The sequence below is a fragment of the Chiloscyllium plagiosum genome, unplaced genomic scaffold, assembly GCF_037043375.1.
Source record: "Chiloscyllium plagiosum isolate Xiang-an unplaced genomic scaffold, Cpla_swu_hap1 HiC_scaffold_14, whole genome shotgun sequence".
Classification (NCBI taxonomy): Eukaryota; Metazoa; Chordata; class Chondrichthyes; order Orectolobiformes; family Hemiscylliidae; genus Chiloscyllium; species Chiloscyllium plagiosum.
In genome coordinates this window covers 44,618,740-44,641,104 of record NW_028270152.1, presented here as the reverse complement: position 1 = coordinate 44,641,104, position 22,365 = coordinate 44,618,740, and the positions used below count along the sequence as shown (strand labels likewise).

The window sequence follows — 22,365 nt, the reverse complement described above, 5'->3', positions numbered from 1 at the left end:
CCTTTTTCAGTTTCCTTTGGAAAGTCTACTTGAACTTGCCTGCACGATTGTCAGATGATGCATTCCAGATGCTAAATGCTCACTGCATGAATGTTTTTCCTCATGTCACAATTGCTTCTTTTACCGAGCAACTTCTGTTTCCATTGGTTGAAGGATTGATAAACAGCCTCCTATCCACACTGTCCATATCCCTCATAGCTTTAGTACATTATCAAATCTCCTCTCAGCCTTCTCTTCTGCAAGGAGACAAATCTAAGCTTGCATCTGAAGTTTCTCAGTCTCAATGAGGACCATTCTCATTAACGTTTCCTGCACCATCTCGAATATATCATTCCTAAAGTGCAGAGCACAGAATTGGATGCACTGGGTAGAATTTCTTACATTAGCAAGAAAGTTAGAAAAAGATAGCAAATAATGGAAAATTCAGCTTCTTGATACAGAGGAAAAAGAAATTCTATTTTCACTGCTAATTTTGAATCTTGCTATTGAGTGGTAACTACCTTATTTCCAGGCATTTGTTCCTTATAATTAACTAATACCACCTCTTCTATTCAGCTCACAAGTGGCCATTGATGTGAGAAATTAGACGCTGCCAATTCTCATCATGGAAGTCGGAGCAGTTGCCTGGTGGCAGCAACTCAGCACATCTATCTCTGGGCCTTCAGAAGCCCACCACCATTTCCCCGCATGCTCTATGGACACAGCTCCTTCCATGTTTTGTCCACACAAGTTGGCATTGCCAAACTGCCAACCTCAGAGAAAATGAGGACTGCAGATGCTGGAGATCTGCCAATCTCACCACATCTTCATGGCTGCTTACAGACTAACTCATGCGCTTTAGCCCTTCAGGATTTCATTTCGGAACTCAAGAACACTTATAACTTATATCCTGAGGGAATGTTTAAGTTAAAGGGGGTAATTCAAGGTAGAAGAGTGGGATTTCATAAAGCATTTTGGGGAATCTGCAGGAGGAGTTCTCACAAGTGACAATCATTCTGGCCTCTACATGGAGAGAGTGTGTGACCAAAACGGCATGGTAATTTGCAAAGCCATGAACTCTGAGAGTAAGTTGAGGACAAACTAACCATGATGTAAATGGAATAAATGGCAAGTGGGATGGGAAAAAGGTCAATGGGAACCCAGGAGCAGCAACTCGAAAGAGAATATGAAGGTGAGGAGATCAGCCTGTACCTCAGGTGGAGCATGCAAGTCACTCACATAGCTGAAACCTCACTGCCTTTTATTCAACTTCAACTCTGTAACAACAAGAGAAAATAGCTGCCACCATATGTAGAGAAGACAATGTAAATCAGGGATTATCTTTGGAGATGGATTGCAATTCTTTGAAATATGTGACCCTGTCGGGGAAACCCTATTACTATGTAGCCATTGATTCACTCAAGCCACCCATCTGATATTAAATTGTAATTCATCAGCAATTCATCTATCTGCAACAATGAACATAGAAAATTATGACCTCAAGCAATCATGGCTATTAAAGAAATTGCATTCCTTGTCATGTCAAATAAATAAATGTAATCAGATGTTATCTTAAAAGCTGTCTTCCTTGTGACCTTGGTGTTCAGGTGAAGACTGTGTAGAAAGAGGGAGCAATTACAACATTATCAGCAAGCCCAGTAGGAAGAGCAATGTCCACTGAATGCTGCATAACCTCCAGAGAAAAAGGCAGCAGGTGAAGCTCCCCGGGGGAGGCAGAGAGGAATAAACAGATGCCTCATATACTGATTTTGCTATAATTTTCTGCAGTAGGGTCTGTGCTTAGAAGGAATGACTGGTTATCCCATCCTGTGGCTATCAAGGTTACAACTTCCTTTCATTTTTATGCGAGCAGCTTGATCAAAGGAGCAACTGAGGACCTGCGTGACATTTCCAAGTCCTTAATTCCTAAACCATCAAAGATGTCACCAATGCCATTTTCTACAGATTGTACCAGTTTATATCCTTCTCTTGTGAGGATTCTCCAACATTGCCACAATCCTCTAGAGATTGGGCACTAAAGACTGCATCCATGTTGCTTTGAGAGCATCCTTGCACTGATCTATAGCATTCTTTAACAGAAAATGGGGATGGGGTAAGTAAAAAGCATTGGCATGTTTGATCATTCAATGGTGGAACAGGTCGAACAGGCTGATTGGGAAAATCGGCGTTTCCGGCATAATCCCTTCGTTGATTTTTCTGCTTCTTGGATGCTGCCTGACCTGCTGTGTTTTTCCAGCACCACACTCTCCACTCTAATCTCCAGCATCTGCAGTCCTCACGTCCACCTCACTGCCACCTGAATGGGTTGATTGACCTGCTCCTGTTCCTATGTTCCTAAAATGCTTCCATTCTGCCAGTGTTCAGCCACGTGTGATCATCAATGCCAGATTTTGGAGGAGTTCACCAGATACTCTAGGTGCTGCCATATGTGTACATATTGGAGAACTCATAGGTTCCTGCTTATCTCAAAGTTCCTCAGGCTATATTGGGATGGCTGCTGGCCAACAAGTGGCATCCTCTCCAAACATGGCTTATGATGTGACAAAACCCTTAAGGGGAAGATTTTTCCAGGGCCATAGTGAAACAGACACCTAGCCTCCGTAGAATGAGTTTCAATACCCAGACTGCTCTGGGGGGCTTTTGCAGTATAGCCCAGAAATGGTGTGCTGTGTCATTCCGGCACATTGTACTTTCATAACTCGAATCAACAAAGTGAGATGTCCCAGTGCAGAGAAAATGAGGGTCTGCAGCAATCTTCTGAGGATGAAAAATATAAGATTTAGAGCATGGGATGTGGAGACTATAATAGAGCTATGCGTTGTCAATCTCAAGAAGTCAGTCAGAGCCCATTGAAACCTGGATCCAGGATGAATGTGCTATATCTGGCCTTCCTTTCATGGTGTAACCTTCTGCTGGATACATGGCAAACAGCCTCTGGTTCATTCAAAGTACATGTGGACCTGGAGTTAAACTAAAGCATCAGTCAGAAAGATATATGAATGTTGTTCAGTGAAGTGTCTTCCATAACAGGCAGAAGGATGGGAACAATTCTGAGGGATCTTCTTCTCATTCTTCCACTGTTAATTAACCTTCAGTGTTTCTGAGTTCACTGGCACTGCTGCATTGCCCTGAAATACTCAAGCATCCTGTTGGTCAGCATTTAACGTGAGAGAGGAAGTGCTTTCTGCAGCTCCTCTCAGCACATCACCTCACTGAGGGAGAATAGAGATTTAAACTCCCCATTACATATCTGTGAGCCTTGAATGGCAGTGCACTCTCTTGAAAAGCCAATAGACAGAATGAAACTTTGCCTGCAGAGATGTGTGAAATCATCACTGATTCCATACTCTCACTCACAGGCTAGGTGGAAGTGTGGATCATTTGTTCTGCACACATCCTATTACGATTCCTGCACATTGCTTTTAGCCTCTGTGTAGTTCACATTAAAGTACAAGCATGTATGAGGCTATTTGCAATTAAAGAGTTGGCTCCTTATGAGAGATGAGCAATGCTGGACCATGACAAGCACTCTAATCCTCAGGATATTTGGAGAGGCTGCTCAACTCTTAGACAGATATAACTTCACCAGGTCCAACAGTGACAAAGACACTAAAACAGACACTTGAAGAGTGTAAATGAACCAACATTACCCCGTTTCACCTTGTCATTGATGTCAAACACCTAAGGCTATAGTGATGTAATGCAGTGTGAGTATGCAGTGTTCCTCCATTTATAACTTCACCAACTGGGGTTCCTTCCTCACTATAGCTTTTTGAACTGGCTGAGTACCATCACCACCCTCTGCTGAATGATGAATGAGTCTTCGTTCTCACTACCACTCCTTTTCATACTTACTGGAGACTTCCTTTGGTGCCCCTCACTGACTAGGGATTCTCCCTCATTGTATTCCCTTTAAAGTACAACTCTGTGATAACTGGCTAACTTCTCTGAGTCCTTTGAAATTCATGCAATTCAACTCAGGTGAGCAGAGCACGGGGAGAAATCTTTGCAGCACTGCTTGTGGGCGAGGAGTAGTAATCAAAGAGTGAACAACCCACAGGCCTGTGCTCCCACTAGCAGCTGCAGGTTCCATACCTATAGCTGCAGCCTATTCCTCAGCCAAGGCAAGTCAATCAATTAGAACAATGTCCTGAATGGGGATTCTGTCAAACAAATAGGCACATATTGTGAAATTAGAATCCACATTACAAGAAAATCCACACACATGGTTTTGCCCTCAAAAGTCCATCTGTTGCTCATCAAATCCATCCCTGTAAAGATATAAACCATAGAATCTTATTTAACAGAAAAAGCTTCTGTAAAGAGTTTCCAATTTAGTTCTAGGTTCCCGTTTTCTTCCAATAAGCCTGTAAATTGCTTCTTTTCAAGAACATGTTTAATTGCCTTTTGAAAATTAAGATAGAAGCCGACTTCACTGTGCTTTCAGTTTGTGTTTTCCAGATCATAACAACCATTTATATGAAGTTAAAAATACACAACACCAGGTTATAGTCCAATAGGTTTAATTGGAAGCACACTAGCTTTCGGAGCGACACTCCTTCATCAGGTGATAGCGGAGGACACTATCACCTCCACTATCACCTGATGAAAGAGTGGCACTTCAAAAGCTAATGTGCTTCCAATTAAACCTGTTGGACTATAACCTGGTGTTGTGTGATTTTTAACTTTGTACACCCCAGCCCAACACCGGCATCTCCAAATCATGTATATGAAGATATTCCTTCTAATTTCTCCGCCTTGTCCTTCTGCCATTTCTTTTAATCTATTGTCTCTGATTATTGATCCACTTGTTTGAGGAAAGAGGGCAATTAAGAAACATCTTAATTAAGAACTTATCATTTTGGTTACCTTTATTAGGTCAACCCTTAACCTTCTCTGCTTTAAGGAGAACAATTCCAACTTCTACTCTCATCACATAACTGAGCTTCCTCAGTGTTGTGGTTGTTAGATTTTACTTTTACAATTTTTGAATTCGACCAAATGCAATAGCAATTTAATAGTAATTACAGGCTGGAAATTACTATCAGGCATATTGACTAAAAAGTACTTGGTGCAATTTTGTGGCATCCTTTCCATCACAAGCTTTAGACAGGTGTCGCTCCATTTAAATTTCAGTGCTAAAATAGCAAAGCTTAGTCAGTGTTCACTTGTTAATATAACAACATGATTTCTAAATTTAGATTAGTTAAATTGTCCAGATAACTAATGTAGAAATACAATTTAGCAAACAACACATTCTAATGTTCTTGGCTTTGAAATTGTTCCTGGAAAACCATATCAAAAATACACCGATGTATTCGCTGGCATTGAATTGAAAATGAAAGCTTAAGATCATAGAATCCCTACATTGTGAAAGCAGGCCATTTGGCCCATCAAGTCACCATCATCCCATGAAGAACATACTGCTTGGCCCCACACCGCACCCCCCTGCATTTCCCACAGCCAATCCACATAACCTGCACATTTTTGGACTGTGGGAAGAAACTGGAGCAAACTCACACAGATGTGGGAGAATGTGCAAACCCCACACAGATAGTCACCCGAGAGTAGAATCGTACAATGGTCCCTGGTCCTGCAAGGCAGCAGTGCTAACCACTAAGCCACTGTATCAATCCTGTTTTAGTAATTTTCTTAATCTCTACATTTTTAATTACACTTCATCCCAATTTTACATTTAGGGTGCTGTCTTGTGTCTCGACGTATCAGCAAAGAAATTAAGAGATTATGTGTCATGCTTGTCAAAATTTACTGGACTGGGAGATGTGAGGTCGACAACTCAAGAGGATATTGTAAAAAAATCTGGCAAGAAAACTAAGTCAACTCCTTTCTGCTCAAATTACAATTTTTAATGGAAATATAGAATAATATGCATACGTATCACAAAATTGCAGTAATAATTCTATTTGTAAATACATTTACCCACATTATTTTGCAAAACTTGCATTCTGAAGGTTGAGTTTCACTTTATAGCTAGTGTATTAAGCTTTTCACTCTGTGTTCTGTTATTTCACTGGTAGTTAAAAAAATGAAAAGTAGAGGATATTAAAATATACAAGACATAACTAAGTGACTTTTGGATTCAGATTTCCTTGTTTTAAGATCAAAATCAAATACATATTAGCATGTATGATAGGTGAGGACTGGAGAAAACTTAAACATTTTCTTAGATGTTGACACTTCAGTTTAAGAAAAGCACTTAGTCCACAAAAGATAGATTTGCTTCTCAGAAATATGAGCTAGATAAATTATGCAAGAGTAACATAGCTTATGCTAATGATGAAAGAAATTATAGCCTAGAGTTGCAGACAGTATCTGATGTATAATGTTGGTGAACACACAGTTTGATGTCAAAATTCTGGGTGTAATCTGGGTAAGTAACTGATGTACATTGAACTTTATGTATTGAAAAGCATACATTTTCTCCTCATATACATAAATGTAACAAAAACTGTTTTTAGTCTACAGAATGAAACCTTATAATATTGATTAAATTCATGCAGAAGATGCTATAGGTACATTCTTATTAAGACATTTATTTAAATAGGTCGAATCTAGTAGACAGAGCATATGTTTTAGTGAATTTATTAGTTTTAATTGTGGTTTTTGCCACTATTCTAGGATTCTCATCCGTAAATTCCATCTTTCTAAATTTTGCTGCTTTTGAACCTTAGGCAGTATCTCGATAGAACCAAAGTACCAAAAACCGCACAATGGATTCACAAGCCTCAAGACTAGCAAATTGAAGGTGGTAAGACAAGCGAGGCAAGCAGTAAAAGGGCTAACGTGAAAGCATGCAAACTTCTCTGTACTGGGTCTGGTCCAATGTTCCAAGGAATCAAAATGCAAGCTCAAGGAATAACACCTCATTTTTCACCTAGGCACTTTACAGCATCAAGGTTTCACTACTGAATTCAGTAACTTCAGAAATTGGACAAGTTATGTCTGTACTCTGTTTTTCTTCCATTCTCTGCTCCCCCCATCATCCACCCAATACACTGACAACCTTGTCTAGTTTGTGTCTTGTTTACTTTGCACATACTACATTTTGTTTTCTTTCTCCATTAGCAATCTTTTTGGGTTTTTTTGCCCTAGGTCGCTGCCTCTGTCAATAGTGTAAAAACAAAATTTATTTTCCAACATTTTCAGTTGTGAAATGAATCAGACTTGAAAGGTGAACTCTGTTTCTCTTCACAGTTGTTGTCAGACCTACTGGGTTTCTATGTGTTTGTCAGCATCCACAGACATAACGTGTTCAATTCTGAACTTATTGAACTCAATATTGAAACATTGAGGCTGTAAAGTGCCTAGGTGAAAAATGAGGTGTTGTTCCTTGAGCTTGCATTGCACTTCCTTGGAACATTGCAGCAGGCCCAGTACAGAGAAGTCCACATGCAACAGTATTTTGCCTTTATTTAAGCAAAAAGAAAGAGGTGGAAATGACATCTTGCAGTACCATCAAACTTCAGTCAATAGAGAGGGGACAAACTCCTTTAGCCCTGAGAATTACTCGGATATAATCTGTTAAAGACCAATGCTGACTCAAAAATTGAACAGTTTTGAGAGTGCATAAAAATGTGCATAGCAGGAACTATTTGATAAATTTTGTAAAATATAAGCATGCACAATGCATTTGAAAATGTACCAGTAAAAGGTAGCCTTTAAATTATATGATGTAGAAGCAGAAATCAGCTATTCAGCCCATCGAGTCTGTTCCACCATTCATTGAGATCATGCCTGACCTGATCATCTTCAACTTCACTTTTCTGTATAATCCATATAAACCTTGGTTTTCCTACTGATTAGAAATCTGTCCACCTTGGCCTTGAATAAATATAAAAGACCAGCTTCAACTTGACAGATCAACCACCCTCTGAGAGAAGATATTCCTCCTCATGTCTGTCTTAAATGGGTCACCTTTTACTCTGAGGTTTCACCCTCTGCTCCAAGAATTGCTCAGTAGAGGAAACAGTCTCTCCATGCCTACTCTAACAAACACCCTAAGAATCTTACATGGTTTCAATAAGGTCTGCATTCATCCACAAACACTGAAAAGTACAGACCCAAACTATGCAACATCTCCTTCTAAGATAGTCCCTCCATATCCAGCATCAACCCAGTGAACCCACTTTAGATTGCCTCCTAGTATATCCTTCCTTAGATAAGGAGACTATGACGCTTCATAATCTTCTAGGTATGGTTTCACTGATGCCTTGCATAGCTTTGCCTTCCTACTTTAATACTTCATTCCCTTTGAAGTAAAGGCCAAAGTTCCATTTGCCTTCCCTATTATTCCCTACTTGGCTACTAGCTTTTTTATAATTCATGCATGATGTTCTCCAAATCCCTCTGTACTGCAACTTTCTCCATTTAAATAAAATTCAACTTTTCTATTCTTCCTTCCAAAGTACAAAACTGCACATTTTCCCACATTATGTTAATTCTGCTAAGTTTTTGATTTGATCAGAGGAACACTGTTAATGTATACAATTTGGACAGACAGCAGTTCATTAAATACAAAGAAATTTCTCTGCCACCTTTAATGATTTATGCACCCTAGGTTCTACTGTTCCTAAACCCTTAGAATTGTGTCTTGTATTTTATATTGCTTCTTCTTGTATTAAATTTCAGGTGCCGTGGGTCTACCCGTCCAGCCTAAGTCCACTCACAGTTCATAATAGTCAAGTTTTATATTATGTGTAAACTGCAAATCCTATCACTGAAACAGCCTTACATCTGTGGACTTCAATGTTGATGGCCAGATTGTCATGTGAAACTTTATCAAACATTATGTTTGGAAGTGAGGTTGTTTATTCTGAAGCAAGGATGTCAAATGTGAATTGGACAATTATGAGTGCATGAGGCACAACCGGGCTGAGGTAAATTGGGAAATTACTTAAACAAAAGAAGTGGACATAGGCAATGGAATGGCTTTAAGAAACTATTGCAAGATTTACAACAACTATACATGGGTTCAAAATGCAAAAACTCAAGGAAGGTCAATCAGCTGTGGCTAACAAATGTAAGTTTAGGATTGTGTAAGAATAAATGAAAAGACCTTTATAGTTGTCAAAAAACTCAGTAATATCTGAAAATTGGAAGGTTTATGGAATATCGTAAAGGAGGAGCAAAAAAATTGATAAACAAAGGGTACACTGAATATTACTGCAACCTATTAAAATAAACAGATTGTAAAAGCTTATAAGCTATATACAAAGTAAACATTTTGCTAAAATGAGTAAAGGTCCATTAAAGACGGGGTCCAGAGAATTTGTAATGGGCAATATAGAAACGGCAGAGAAGCTAAATGATTATGCTGTACCTGTTTTCACTGAGGAAGATACCAGAAATCTCCCAGAAGTAGAGATCCAACTGATTCGGGAGAATGAGAAAGTGAAGGAAATTAGCACCAGCAAGAAGAAACTGATGCTGGGAAATTAATGGGGCTGCAAGTTGATAAATCCCCAGGACCTAATAGTCTTCATTCCAGAGTGCTGAACGATGTTTGGGGTTGGTCAGTAGTTAGCACTGTTGCCTCACAGCGTCTGGGGCCAAGAATTGATTCCACCTTCAGGCGACTGTTTGTATGGAGTTTGCACATTCCCCCCATGTCTATGTGGGTTTCCTCCAGGTGCTCCAGTTTCCTCCCACAGTCCAAGGATGTGTAGGTTAGATGGATTGGCCATGCTAAATTGCCCATAGTGTCCAGGGATGTGCAGGCTACGTGGGTTGGCCATGGGAAATGTGGGGTTACAGGGATAAGGTAGGGAGGTGGATCTGGCTGGGAACCCCTTCAAAGGGTGGACTTGATGAGCTGAATCACTTGATTCCACATGTAGGGATTCTATGTGGCTGTAGGAATAGCCAATGCATGAGTAATTATCTTTGAACAGATTCTATAGCTTCTGGAATGATTCCTACAAATTAGAAGGTAGTAAACGTCACCCCACTATTTAAAAAGGGAACATGAGAGAAAGCCAGGATTTTCAGACCGGTTACCCTTATATCCATATGCTAGAATTTATTATAAAAGTTGGGATACATTGAATCCTAGTTGATAATTATCTAATTGGACATTGTCAGTGTGGATATGTGAATGGCAAATCATATTTGACAAATTTGTTGGAGTTCTTTTTTAGATATTACTAACAAAATTCCTAAAGGAGAGCTGATGGACATTGTATTATTCAACTTTTCTGTTAAAGCTTCATAAAATTAACCAATTTTCTTGGCCATTTTAAAGGGCACTTAATAGCCATTCCTGTTGCTGTCTGGAGTCACATGTATGTCAGACTCAGTCAAGATTCCAGATTTCCTTCCCTGAAGGGCATTAATTACCAGATATGACAATTATTTTATGTTCATTGCTTGTGAGAGTAGCTTTGTATTTCAGGTTATTAAATAAGGGTAATTTCCCCTATCATTAACCTGCCACAGTAAGGTTTAAATTCTTGTCACCAGACTATTGGTTCAAGCCTTTGGATTATTAGTCCAGTAAATATTATCACTATTCTAGCACTCGTTGCCATGCTAACTGGAGCTTACTCGACCAAGCCAACACTGTAGTTATAGTTTGCTCACTCATTAAACTTTGACATGGAAGTGTAAAACTCAGCCATATTTTAGATATTTTGAGCCAAATCTTTAGTAGAGTTTATTCTATAACTTCAGTCAACACTGCTGATGCACATTTGCTTTTCCTCCCCTTCCTTTCCTGCATACCCACCAGCACCTGCACATTTTCTTAAGTTCTCTTGCTCTATGAAGATCTTAGCCATATAGCACTCACTAATGTAATTGGATCATGCTAAGTGAACCTTTGTTTGATCAACAGATAGTGATATAATAGAGGAGAGTTATAGGAGAAGTGACCTTTTTCTCAATAAGATGCTAAATGATTTGGCCAGTTTCATTTGCCTTAGCCACAGGTCCCAAGTTTGCTAATGGACAGCAAAAGTGTTATATATCAGGGTAGGTAGCAGTTTCTAATTCCAACTTCAAATTATTGTCAGCTTTATTCTCCTATAATTGTTTTGAAGTTGATTCATATATTCACACATCATTCATTGCAACAATAGTTACATTGATAGTGGATTGTGAGTAGAATTAACCAATGCAAATCTGCAAACAACAGACTGATTTTTGTCACAAAACTACTTAATCTGAAGAGTTCAGAATAGAGTGTGCAGATCCATGGGTAGCAAATCAGTGGATAATGAGGTGTGAGTGCATTGGAAATTTGGTCTTTTAAAGTCCGCAGTTAAAAGAAAGGAAAAACTGAGAGGCCCAAGAATTTCTTCAGCTGGAGAGAAGGTTTCAGAGCGAAATCTGTATACAGTGCATATAAAACTCAAATATAAAACTAAGAGGAAAAGAGTTGGTTGCTAAACTCACAGAGAATAAAATTTAAAATATCATCAAGAGTGATGGATTATTATTGTTATTGTATCCAGTCCAGAAGCAGAATAGAAGGTCGAAGTGTAGTGATAGTAACAAGGTCAGTCAGGTGGACCTGATGAAGAGTCATCTAGACTCGAAATGTTAACTTGCTCTCTCTCCATGGATGCTGTCTGACCTGCTGTGATCTCCAGCATTTGTGGTTCTAATAGAATATGAGTTCCCCAGTTGGGATGTTAATTAGATTCAATCAGGGACCCTTGACAAACAGATTAAAAGGAGGAGTACCAGCGATTCAGGCACTCTGCATGTTGACTCTGACAAAGCTGTGCCAGAGTCAAAGACTTCCCACGTGTAAATAAAGGATGTCTTGGTGATAGAAAACCGGCCTCCGTGGAATTATTTTGGTAAGAATTGTTTTCTAAACATGAAAGCAGTATGTTATACTGGATGGATTTGGGCATTGTAGAGAAATGCACTGAGATAAAAGGAAGGGCTTGCTTGACATGGAAGTAAAGAACCTTCTTGGAAGTAACTTCTAACAATGGAGGAGATAGGGGAGCTCCATTTGAGACTAGGAAGTTGAAAAAGACATTTGATTGAGGAAGAAGGAATACAGGCATCAAAGGGGTAATAATTGGTGAGATTCAGAACAGTTTTAGCAGTAGATTTTCAACCAATGCCTGGACAGAAGAGTGATGGTGACAATAGCTGCACATTATGCAAACTACAGTAATTTTATTTTCCATTCCAAATTTATACTACCAGCTTTACTCCATACGACATTAAATGTTTACCTCATAATCTTGAAACAAGTTTAAAAAAACAAGAATTTCACTCTTTCATTGTTCAAACATTGGCAAAAATCAAGATGTGCCTTTGATGTGAAATCATGATATGAGACTCCAGGTTGTGATTATGATAGAAGTTACAAATTTTGAATGGAATCATCACAAAAAAGTAGGTAACGCTTAATAAAGAACAGTGGTGGCCAATGATATTGGAAGAATGGTATTCTTTCTCTGGCTCGGATAGTATTCATTGCCCAACCCTAATTGCTCAGAGTAAAGAATCAATCACATTGTTGTGGGTCTGGAGTCATATGTAGGCAGGAATAGGTAAGAATGAAAGTTTACTTCCTTAAAGAATGTTAGTTGGCTTTTCATGGTTATCATTAAAATCCTAATTCCAGATATTTGTTGAATTCAAATTCCACTATATACCATGGCAGGATTTAAACCTAGATCCATAGAACATTATAAGGGTCTCTGGATTAATAGTCTAACGATGATACCACTAGGTCATCATCTACCCCTAAACTAATGGACATGATTCAAAGGAAACACCAACTTTATCACAGATTGCATGGTTTGAAAGGAATTTAATGGATCATTAACATAACTTTCATTAGTGATCACATGATAGACCCCCATAAACAATTTATCAGGAGCTTTGAAGATACAAGTCATTTTTCCTCATTTTCCATGCTCTTCAGCAGGAATTGCATGCAGAGAATGATTTGGCAGAGTTGCACAGAGATTTGGAGAGATGAACAGCTGTGCTCACCTTCACTATTTAGATCATTGACTGAGGGGTCATTGAACCTCATCTTACATTAAACAGGGCTGATGCTACTAACAATGACACTCTCAGTCACTTCTGTTCCAAAACCTGGAGAACAGTCTGACTGGAGATCATTTCCAGAACCTCTTAGGTGGCATTAGAAAATCTAGCGACAGCCTTGTAACTCCTAATTCACAAGATAGTAGTGTCTACATTTTTCCTGGATAATGTCTTCACAGTTCCAACAAACTGAAGCAGAAGGGCATACAACTGAAACGTATGTATTGCCATATTAGATACTAGTGGACATCAATGACAGGAGTAAATATATTATAACAATTGCCTTCCAATATATCCTCATATACTGTTTGTAATATAAATGGGAATATTCCTGAAAATTTATTATAAATAGAGCAATTGCATGGACAAACTAATTTTTGTCTTTTCTGGACATAACAGTGAGTTAAAGATGAGATAGTATATTGTCATGAAGACTAATTAAGGGTAATTTACATTGGTACTGAAGAAGTTACTAAATCTGCCTTTGCAGTTCTGTTAATAATGTTAGCAAGAGTTGGACAAAGTTGGAATGTACCAAATAAGTTCCTGCTGGAGTTAGTATGTAGTATGGTAATGGACATAAATTTTATTTCTGTAGTATCACTGGAGATGGCACAATGCAGACCTTGCGCTATCTTGTTGGGAATGCACTGCCACCTGCTGCCAATGCAGTCTGCTCCCTAGAGCAGGGTGCAGAGGAAGCCTTTCATACAGCTCCTCCCTGATGACAGGCAGTCAATCTGCTGATACAATGCCAGGATACATTCTCATTTAGACTTTGTTGGTTCTGGCAATCACACTTCAGAAAACATATACAGAAATATAAGATGGGATCTGTATTACTATTCCTTAAAGAGTCAGGCCACTTGGCAAATAAGAGTCGAAAGGTGTGGCGCTGGAAAAACACAGCAGGTCAGGCAGCATCTGAGGAGCAGGAGAGTTGACATTTCGGGCATAAGTCCTTCATCAGGAATATGTGGGGGGGAAGGGGGCTGAGAGATAAATAGGAGGGTGGATTTGGGGCTTAGGGGAGCAGGTAGCTGGGAAGGCAATAGGTTGATGCAGGTGGGGGGTGACTGTGATAAGTCGGTGGGGAGGACGGAGCAGATAGGTAGGAAGGAAGATGGACAGGTATGGAGGGTTGGATTTGGGACGAGGTGGAGGGAGGGGAGATTTGGAAGTTAGTGAAGTTGATATTGATGCTGTGTGGTTGAAGGGTCCCAAGGTGGAAGGTGAGGCGTTCTTCCTCCAGTCATAGGGTGGCTTGGATTTGATGGTGGAGGAGGGCCACGGCTTGCATGTCCTTGGTGGAGTGGGAGGGGGAGTTGAAGTGGTCAGCCACAGGATGGTGGGGTGTTTGGATACATGTGACCCAGAGATGTTCCCTGAAATGCTCTGCGAGTTGGCGTTCTGTCTCCTCTGATTGCTTTGTGATGTCTGGTGGTCAGGAATGCAGATCCTTCTTTTTCTCTGCAGTGGAACTTCTCTGTGCTCCAGTGAATGAGCTAACCTTTTACCTCCAGGTTGCCTGGCTGCAGCCATTTGTGCCTGCATGACTTACCATGCTGACTCCCAGTCTATTTCAGCCTTTAAGATACATGCAGAGTAATCGTGGCGGTATCAGATCATAAGAACATAAGAAAGAGGAAGAGGATATTTATCCCCTCATGCTTGTCTCACCATTCTATAAAAACATGGCTGATCTGCTCCAAGTCTCAACTCTCTTTCATGTCAGCTCTTCACAGCCCTCAACTCCTCTGACTCCTCAATATTTCAAAAATCTACCTACTTCCTCTTTAAATACTTCCAGTGATCTCACCTCCATGACTCTCTGGGACAGAGAATTCCAGATATTTTTTACCATCTGGGAGAAAGAATTCCTTCATATCTCAGTTTTAAATGAATGTCCATTGATTTTGTAATTATATCCCCAGTTTGAGGTCCCCCCATTAGTGGAAACATCTGCTCAACATCTACCATGTCAAGACTCTTCAGAATTTTGTATGTTTCAGTAAGACATCCCTCATTCTTCCAAACTCTAATGAATAAAGGTCTAAGCTGTTTGGCTGTTCATGATAAGTCAACCCCTTCCTCAGAGGAATCAGCCTAGTGAATGTCTCCTTTGAACTACATCTAGTGCTAGCATATCTTTTCTTCAACACAAGAATGAAAACTGTGCACAGCACTCCAATGGCCTCACCAGCACCCTGCCCAGTTGTAAAATTACTTCCTTATTTTTAAATTTCAACCCACTAGCACAAAGGCAATGGTTTTTTTTTGCCTTCTTAACTACTTGCTGCACCTGCATGCTAATGTTTTGTATTTCATACAGAAGAACACCCAGATCCCTCCATGTTGCACTTTTTGGAATTTCTCCCCATTTAAGTAATAGTCTGCCTTTAGATTTTTCTAAGTGCATGATCTCACACTTTTCTACATGAAACTCCATCTACCAGCTTTTTCGCACTCACTCAACCTATCTATATTCCTTTGCAGATTCCTTATGTCCTCACTAATAAAGATCTCCCACCTACTATTGTATCATCAGCTAATATCGATAAATTACACTCTGCCCCTTCTCCAAGTCATTAATATAACTGGTAAATAATTGAGGTTCTAGAATTGATTATTGTCGCAATCCACTTAAAGTCTAACTTTAAAAAGACCCATTAATATTGTCTTGTTGTCTTTTTTTGTGTTAACCAATCCTTAAACCATGCTAAAATATCACGCTCATTAACATGAGGTCCTATTTTATGCAATAACCTTTTATGTGGCACCTTATGGAATGTATTTTGGAAAACTAAATCTACCATCTCTAATTTCCCTTTATCAACTCTTACTTATATCTGCAAAGATCTCTGGCAAATTTAACAAACATGATTTCTGTTTCACCTTTGTGTGGTTGCATTAAGCTTTTCTAAATGCACTGCTATTCTTCCTAAATAATTGGCTCTGGTATTTTCCCAATAATAGATATTAGACCTTCAACAGTGCTGTAACAGAACCCCTTCATTAGCTCTATGCTGGGCAGCCAATAATTCTTACATGTCAAAAGGAACTCAGAATGGAAAGTTGGAGCAAGGTGAGAAGCAAGATGTTTGTGGTCACACAACATGCAGCTGGCTCAATCTGTCAGGTAACAGGATGATGGTGAGCTGCAAGTGGAAAAGCATATAAGGCAGGAATATACCATCATCTTCAAAACTCTCGGCAACACAGGAGTTGGCATTTGTCCCATCAAGCCTGCCTTGCCATTCTGTAAGATCACGGCGGATGTGCTCCAGGTCTCAATTCCTCTTTCAAGTCAGCTCCTCATCTTGCCAATTATTTGTCCACTGTTAAAGTTAAGCCAAATACTGGTACGGAAGCACCCAAAATATACAAGATCGAGTTTTCGTAAATTATCCAGCTTTTTACTGTGATGTTACCACGAGAAAATGTTTTTAAAAGTTCTGCTTTACTAATTTTATGTACATTACTGACAGTCATATCTCTGAAGGATTGATAAATCAAACAGGAAAACAAGTCCATAGACAGTTTAAACCAAGGTCTGGATTGCATCCCCAAACTATCTTGCAAACAGATTCTCAGGAACATCGTTGGCCACAAGGTGAAATGGAGCCTAACTTCATCTGACAATCGTTGACCCCACTAACTGTTATCAATTCTACTTGTCCAACAGGTCGTGCCTCACAAACCTTATTGAATTCTTTGAAAAGGTGACGAAGGAGGTTGATGAGGGGAAAGCGGTAGATGTGGTATATATGGATTTTAGTAAGGTGTTTGATAAGGTTCCCCATGGTAGGCTACTGCAGAAAATACAGAGATATGGCATTGAGGGTGAGTTGGAGGTTTGGATTAGGAATTGGCTGGATGGAAGAAGACAGAGGGTAGTAGTTGATGGCAAAGTTTCTTCATGGAGTGCCGTCACTAGCGGTGTTCCGCAAGGATCTGTTTTGGGACCATTGCTGTTTGTCATTTTTATAAATGACCTGGAAGAGGGGTTAGAAGGTTGGGTGAGCAAGTTTGCGGATGATACGAAAGTCGGAGGAGTTGTTGACAGTGAGGAAGGATATGGCAGATTACAGCAGGATATAGAGAAGCTGCAGAGCTGGGCAGAAAGGTGGCAAATGGAATTCAATGTAGCTAAGTGTGAGGTGATTCACTTTGGGAAGAATAACAAAAAGATGGGGTACTGGGCTAATGGTCAGATACTTGGTAGTGTGGATGAGCAGAGGGATCTTGGTGTCCATGTACACAGATCTCTGAAAGTTGCCACCCAGGTAAATAGTGCGGTGAGGAAGGCATATGGCGTACTGGCTTTTATTGGTAGAGGAATTGAGTTCCGGAGTCCTGAGGTCATGATGCAGTTGTATAAGACTCTGGTGCAGCTGCATCTGGAATATTGTGTGCAGTTTTGGTCGCCATACTATAGGAAGGATGTGGAGGCACTGGAACGGGTGCAGAGGAGGTTTACCAGGATGTTGCCTGGTATGGAAGGAAGATCGTATGAGGAAAGACTGAGACACTTGGGGCTGTTTTCATTAGAGAAAAGAAGGTTTAGGGGTGACTTGATTGAGGTGTACAAGATGATTGGGGGTTAGATAGGGTTGACAGTGTGAACCTTTTCCCGCGTATGGAGTCGGGTATTACAAGGGGGCATAGCTTTAAATTAAGGGGGGGTAGATATAGGACTGAAGTTAGGGGTAGGTTCTTCACTCAGCGAGTCGTAAGTTCATGGAATGCCCTGCCAGTAGCAGTGGTGGACTCTCCCTCTTTATGGGCATTTAAGCGGGCATTGGATAGGTATATGGAGGATAGTGGGTTAGTATAGGTTAGGTGGGCTTGGATCGGCGCAACATCGAGGGCCAAAGGGCCTGTACTGCGCTGTATTCTTCTATGTTCTAACAGGAGGGTTGCTTAGAAATAAGTCTTTTTGCCTGCAGTTCATCCTATGTTTCCAATGCATATAATGGCAGCACTATAATGTCAAGAGAGAGGTAAAAGTCATAACAAATCAAAAATTTCAAATATAACTTAGGAACATGCCAAGAAAATAGCACAAATAGTAAATGCTGCATCTGTTTCAAAGGTGTAAGCTGAGGTCTTTGCTATATTGAAAATAGAGATCATGACACTGCATGAGAAACACATAGTCACAGGTGAACCATGATTGACTGAAACAGCATAATATGTGCAGCAGCTGGATTAGTCCCTCAGTGAAAACCAAAATCCTTAGCTGGTGAAAAGATACCTGAAGAACATTCCTTTCAACTGTCCTTCCATCACCATGTTCACAAACTGATATTGGCCCAGACAATATCCAATTTTTCTACCTGCAAAGAGATGGCTAGATTGAAAATGCCATCAAATGAATTCATGTCAGGTTGTATTGAAAAAACAAGGAAAGGATCTGTGAGCAAAGATTATTAGACGAGTGTTTCTCCTATAGAAATCCAAATTTGGAGTCGTGAACAAGTGTAGTCATCAAGTGAAATGGCAATGTGAGGTGGTGGAATAATTGAACCAGAATTCATCAATGTAATTCAAATTGCATTTTTATAGTCATGTGCTGCATTCTTCTGAAATAAAATCAAAATGCTGAACATAGACAAACCCATCAGGTATGACAGGATTTGTGGGCAGAAAGACAGAGGATGGAATCTTATAGGGGCTTGGGCTATGGCAAGAAATGTTGGAAAAGCATACAAGAAGTCCAGCAAGCCCTCTCTCAATGTCAGGAGTAAGTCGCTGCATCTTTATGCATCTCTTTTGTTGTCGAGACAAGTTTCTCCCTAGGCAGCAGTCAGTTGCCTATTTAAGGGGTTTACAGTTTCTTAATGAATTTATTCGTTGCACACCTCACGTCATTAATAGGCAGCTTTTTATCTAACAAATGGACATGAGTTAACAAGAGAATTCTCAACAAAAGTCAGGGTGGGTACCTAGTGACTTTATTTCTCACCGCTGGCTGTGAAGAACCTCTATATTGGTCACCATGCAACAGCATCACAGGGTATGATCCAAGGGCACCAGCCCCTTTGTCAACCAACACTGGCATCCAGTCATTGCCAACACGTTGGGGTCCTCATGCCACCCCTCCAATCCATTTGCAGGTCATTTAGGAAGCAGATTGCTGGATTGTACTGAAAGACTGCTTCAAGGAACTACATCAAGTTGCCATGTCTACAAAATGAAAAATGATTTTGTTTTTCTCTTTATACTATAACTTCAAGATCATTGCTACAACTTTGTTAAAGTCTATTGCAGATAGGATACTCACGATGAGCCATCACAATGCCCTCTTACAGCAAGTGTACTTTACTTGATACCATATTTGTGCTGATAAAGTAGCTTACCAAAGCTTGTTTGTCAGAATCACCACTCTTTTTAATGATTTGTGTGTACTGTCATCCCTAAACCTGAAGCAAGTAAAACTCAAGTTTCTTAAGCTGCAGTCTGTATTATTTAAAAGATCAAAGTGACATTTTAATCAATTTACTTCACATACTATTGGTGTGCATCCACAAACCAGTGCAGTTGCATTAGTCTGTGATTAAACATTCATTACTAGGCTGAAGTTTCTTGTAAATAGGATGGTTCCCTCTTTCTGAACAATATCACTATCTGTCCTATCAAATTTTCTGCATCATACAAAATTTGGAACGATTTATTGCAAAATGATATTTTGAGTTGCATAACACAACTGTTGACCATACCCCAGGTATTCCTGGGATTTATCCTTATGTCATATTCTTCCCATTTCCTGTTGTATATTATAATTACCAGAGGTGTGTCTATCCTCATGTTGGAACTCAATTGTTGGGATTTGAGTCAAAATGGTAGGATGCAGAGAGGATGACAATTGTGAAGAGGGCAACTCAGTATAAGGAGGGGGCTGAAATATTAGAGGGAAAGGCATTATGCAAAACAGGTGGATGGTAGTCAACCAGAGCAACACCCTGGCTTTCAGGGGAACAGCGCATTCCCAGACTTGGCATGTCCAACTGATTTGCCTGGAGCTGGAGCAAGTGGCAGTAGACTCATGTAGACTGGTTGGATGTGGACATGCGGAGGTGTGCTATCTAGAGGAGTAATAGAAAATGCTACCAGGAAAGGGATATTTATACTTAGGAATGCACCCAAGCAAAGCCTGGAACTTACTGTCTGAGGAGAGCCCAGTGTTGCCTCCCAGCATCCTGTAAAGCACAAGGGCACAATGGAAATGAAAATGGCTGTGATAACACCTGGAGTGGATGTGGTAAATGCTTCTTTCTGTGAGGGAGGGGGCTTCAAGTCTGTGCAACGTGGGGTCCTTCAGAGGAAAATACCATTTGGTACATACTCATAGAGTGAAGGTGAAGCAGACCTGCATACATTGCATTCCTTGTGACTCTCAGGCAAAAGCCTACAGTGCATAGTTCAACTTCTCAATCCAAACCCCTGACTATTTCACATAGAACAACGATTGAAGCCTTCTCAGATCTGGGATGCAATAGCAATGTCTGTACATTTAGAGAGATAGAGTCTGGTTACCAAAGTCATTATTATCTAAGATTTACCCACTGCCTGGAAATGGTGGAGAAGCTGCTGACTGCACATCTTGGTCTATGGAACATTATCTCAGGATAAGGGTGTAGATGGGTTCATAACAATCAATGTTGCATTTGCAGCTAGATAGAGACTTGCATACACAGTATGAGATGTACATAATGAGAGAACAGAACATCACTTTACTAAAGTGAGAATGTCTTTACAAAGCAGTGACACCCATGCTAACATTGTCTCTTTTCTTTCCCTTCCAATATGTCTCAGTGCAGACCCGGGTTCTGCAGCTGGGGTAGAAGGGGCCTGCCCTACAGTGGAACCTGTTTACCTTGGAAGTTTGGTTGGGCAAACCCAGAGGCATTTGTGCCTAGAGAGTTCATGTATACCAGAGACAAGTTCACCCTCCTCAGCTTGACCTCCCACAGGGCTGAGGGTGGCAGGCAGCTTACAAATAAAAGGCCCATTCGTCTCTGAAGTTTACTAAGAGAAGACTGCTGGGTGATGTTTGTGTGACTTCACTTCTGGCTGGATGCCAATTTGCACTGCCCTGTCTCCTTGGGAGGAAGGGGCACTTAGATCCTTTTCCCCTGTCACCTTGCTAAAGCGATGGCATTCAGGGTCACTGCATATATCAAGCAGATACGGAAGGTACTAGATGTGGTCCTCCAGTGGCAGTCACCAACTTGTCCAAGCTTGGACAGTCACATGCCTGAAGCAACAGGGTCCCAACTGCATTGGAGCAGCCTTGCAGCCATTGTTATCTAGTGCCCCTGATATATCTGTCTGCTCCTGTATCTGCTTGTGTATTTCAACAAAGTCACAAATCGCTACCATCATAGCAGTCCTCAGAGTGCCAGCAGTCTGGGGCACTTCTCCCTCCACCAGCTGCAGAGACATGGCAGTGATGTGCTCAGCAGCAGCTGCTCCCGATTCCAATCTAGATAAAATACCCACTAAGATGTCAGTATTGGAGCTGGTACAAGGTGTAGGAGGCAGTGTTGCCAATGCTTCCTCCAAGGCATTTGTGCTCTCTTCCTCCCTCAAATGTGGAGAAAAGGAATCTTCGCAAGCCAGCTCACTAAAACACAGCCACCGTGAACATGACACTTGTATCTGAAAGAATGGCTCAACCAAGCAGCACCAATTGTGATATGTTGAGATTAAATGCACAGTGTGGGTAATGGGAAAGTAGCACAGCAGTGGACAGTGCTTCTTACTTGGTTGTCAGGACATGGATGTTTCAGCATCTCCACAGGAGTGGTCCTGGGGATCTCCTGCAAGAGCCAACGTCCTGTCTAAAGGGGATGAGGAGCCAAATGTTGAACGTTCCAGCACCATGTCTGGCCCTTTCTTCCCTGTTAGTGGCCATTTTCTCCTGGAATGAGACTATTGTGTGTGACAGAATTAGATGAAAGTGTGTGGCACAGCTGGCAGTGTTGATACAGAGGGGAAAAATGGTGATGTGTCCTGAATAAGTGAGTATGGCATACAGGCACCATGCAGGATTAGTTAGTTTGGGGAATCAGGATAGGTAAGAGCAAGACAGTGACTTTGGTATAGCATAGGCCTTGGTGGGAGATGCATACAGCAGAGATTGAGCGAATGTAAGGTAGCAGAATGAAGATGGTAGCACTTACCCTGGTGAAGAGGAGAAAATTATTGACCTTTTGCTTGCACTGCTGGGTTTTTTCCAAACAGTAAAGACCACACTAATCTAAGTGGCTACCTTTGTCCAAACTGGCAGAGGCAGGTGATGTGTCCTCTTCTGGCAGTTCT

The 22,365-nt window shown here is 40.6% G+C and overlaps 1 protein-coding gene across 1 annotated transcript in view; it reads right to left on the bottom strand.

Moving 5' to 3' along the window:
• The window catches only part of nampt2 (nicotinamide phosphoribosyltransferase 2), a 58,799-nt gene that overhangs the window by 15,056 nt on the left and 21,378 nt on the right, over window positions 1–22,365 (bottom strand). Inside the window, 1 exon segment of the mRNA XM_087994576.1 lies at window positions 20,206–20,240. Coding sequence (XP_087850702.1) covers window positions 20,206–20,240 — 35 coding nt within the window.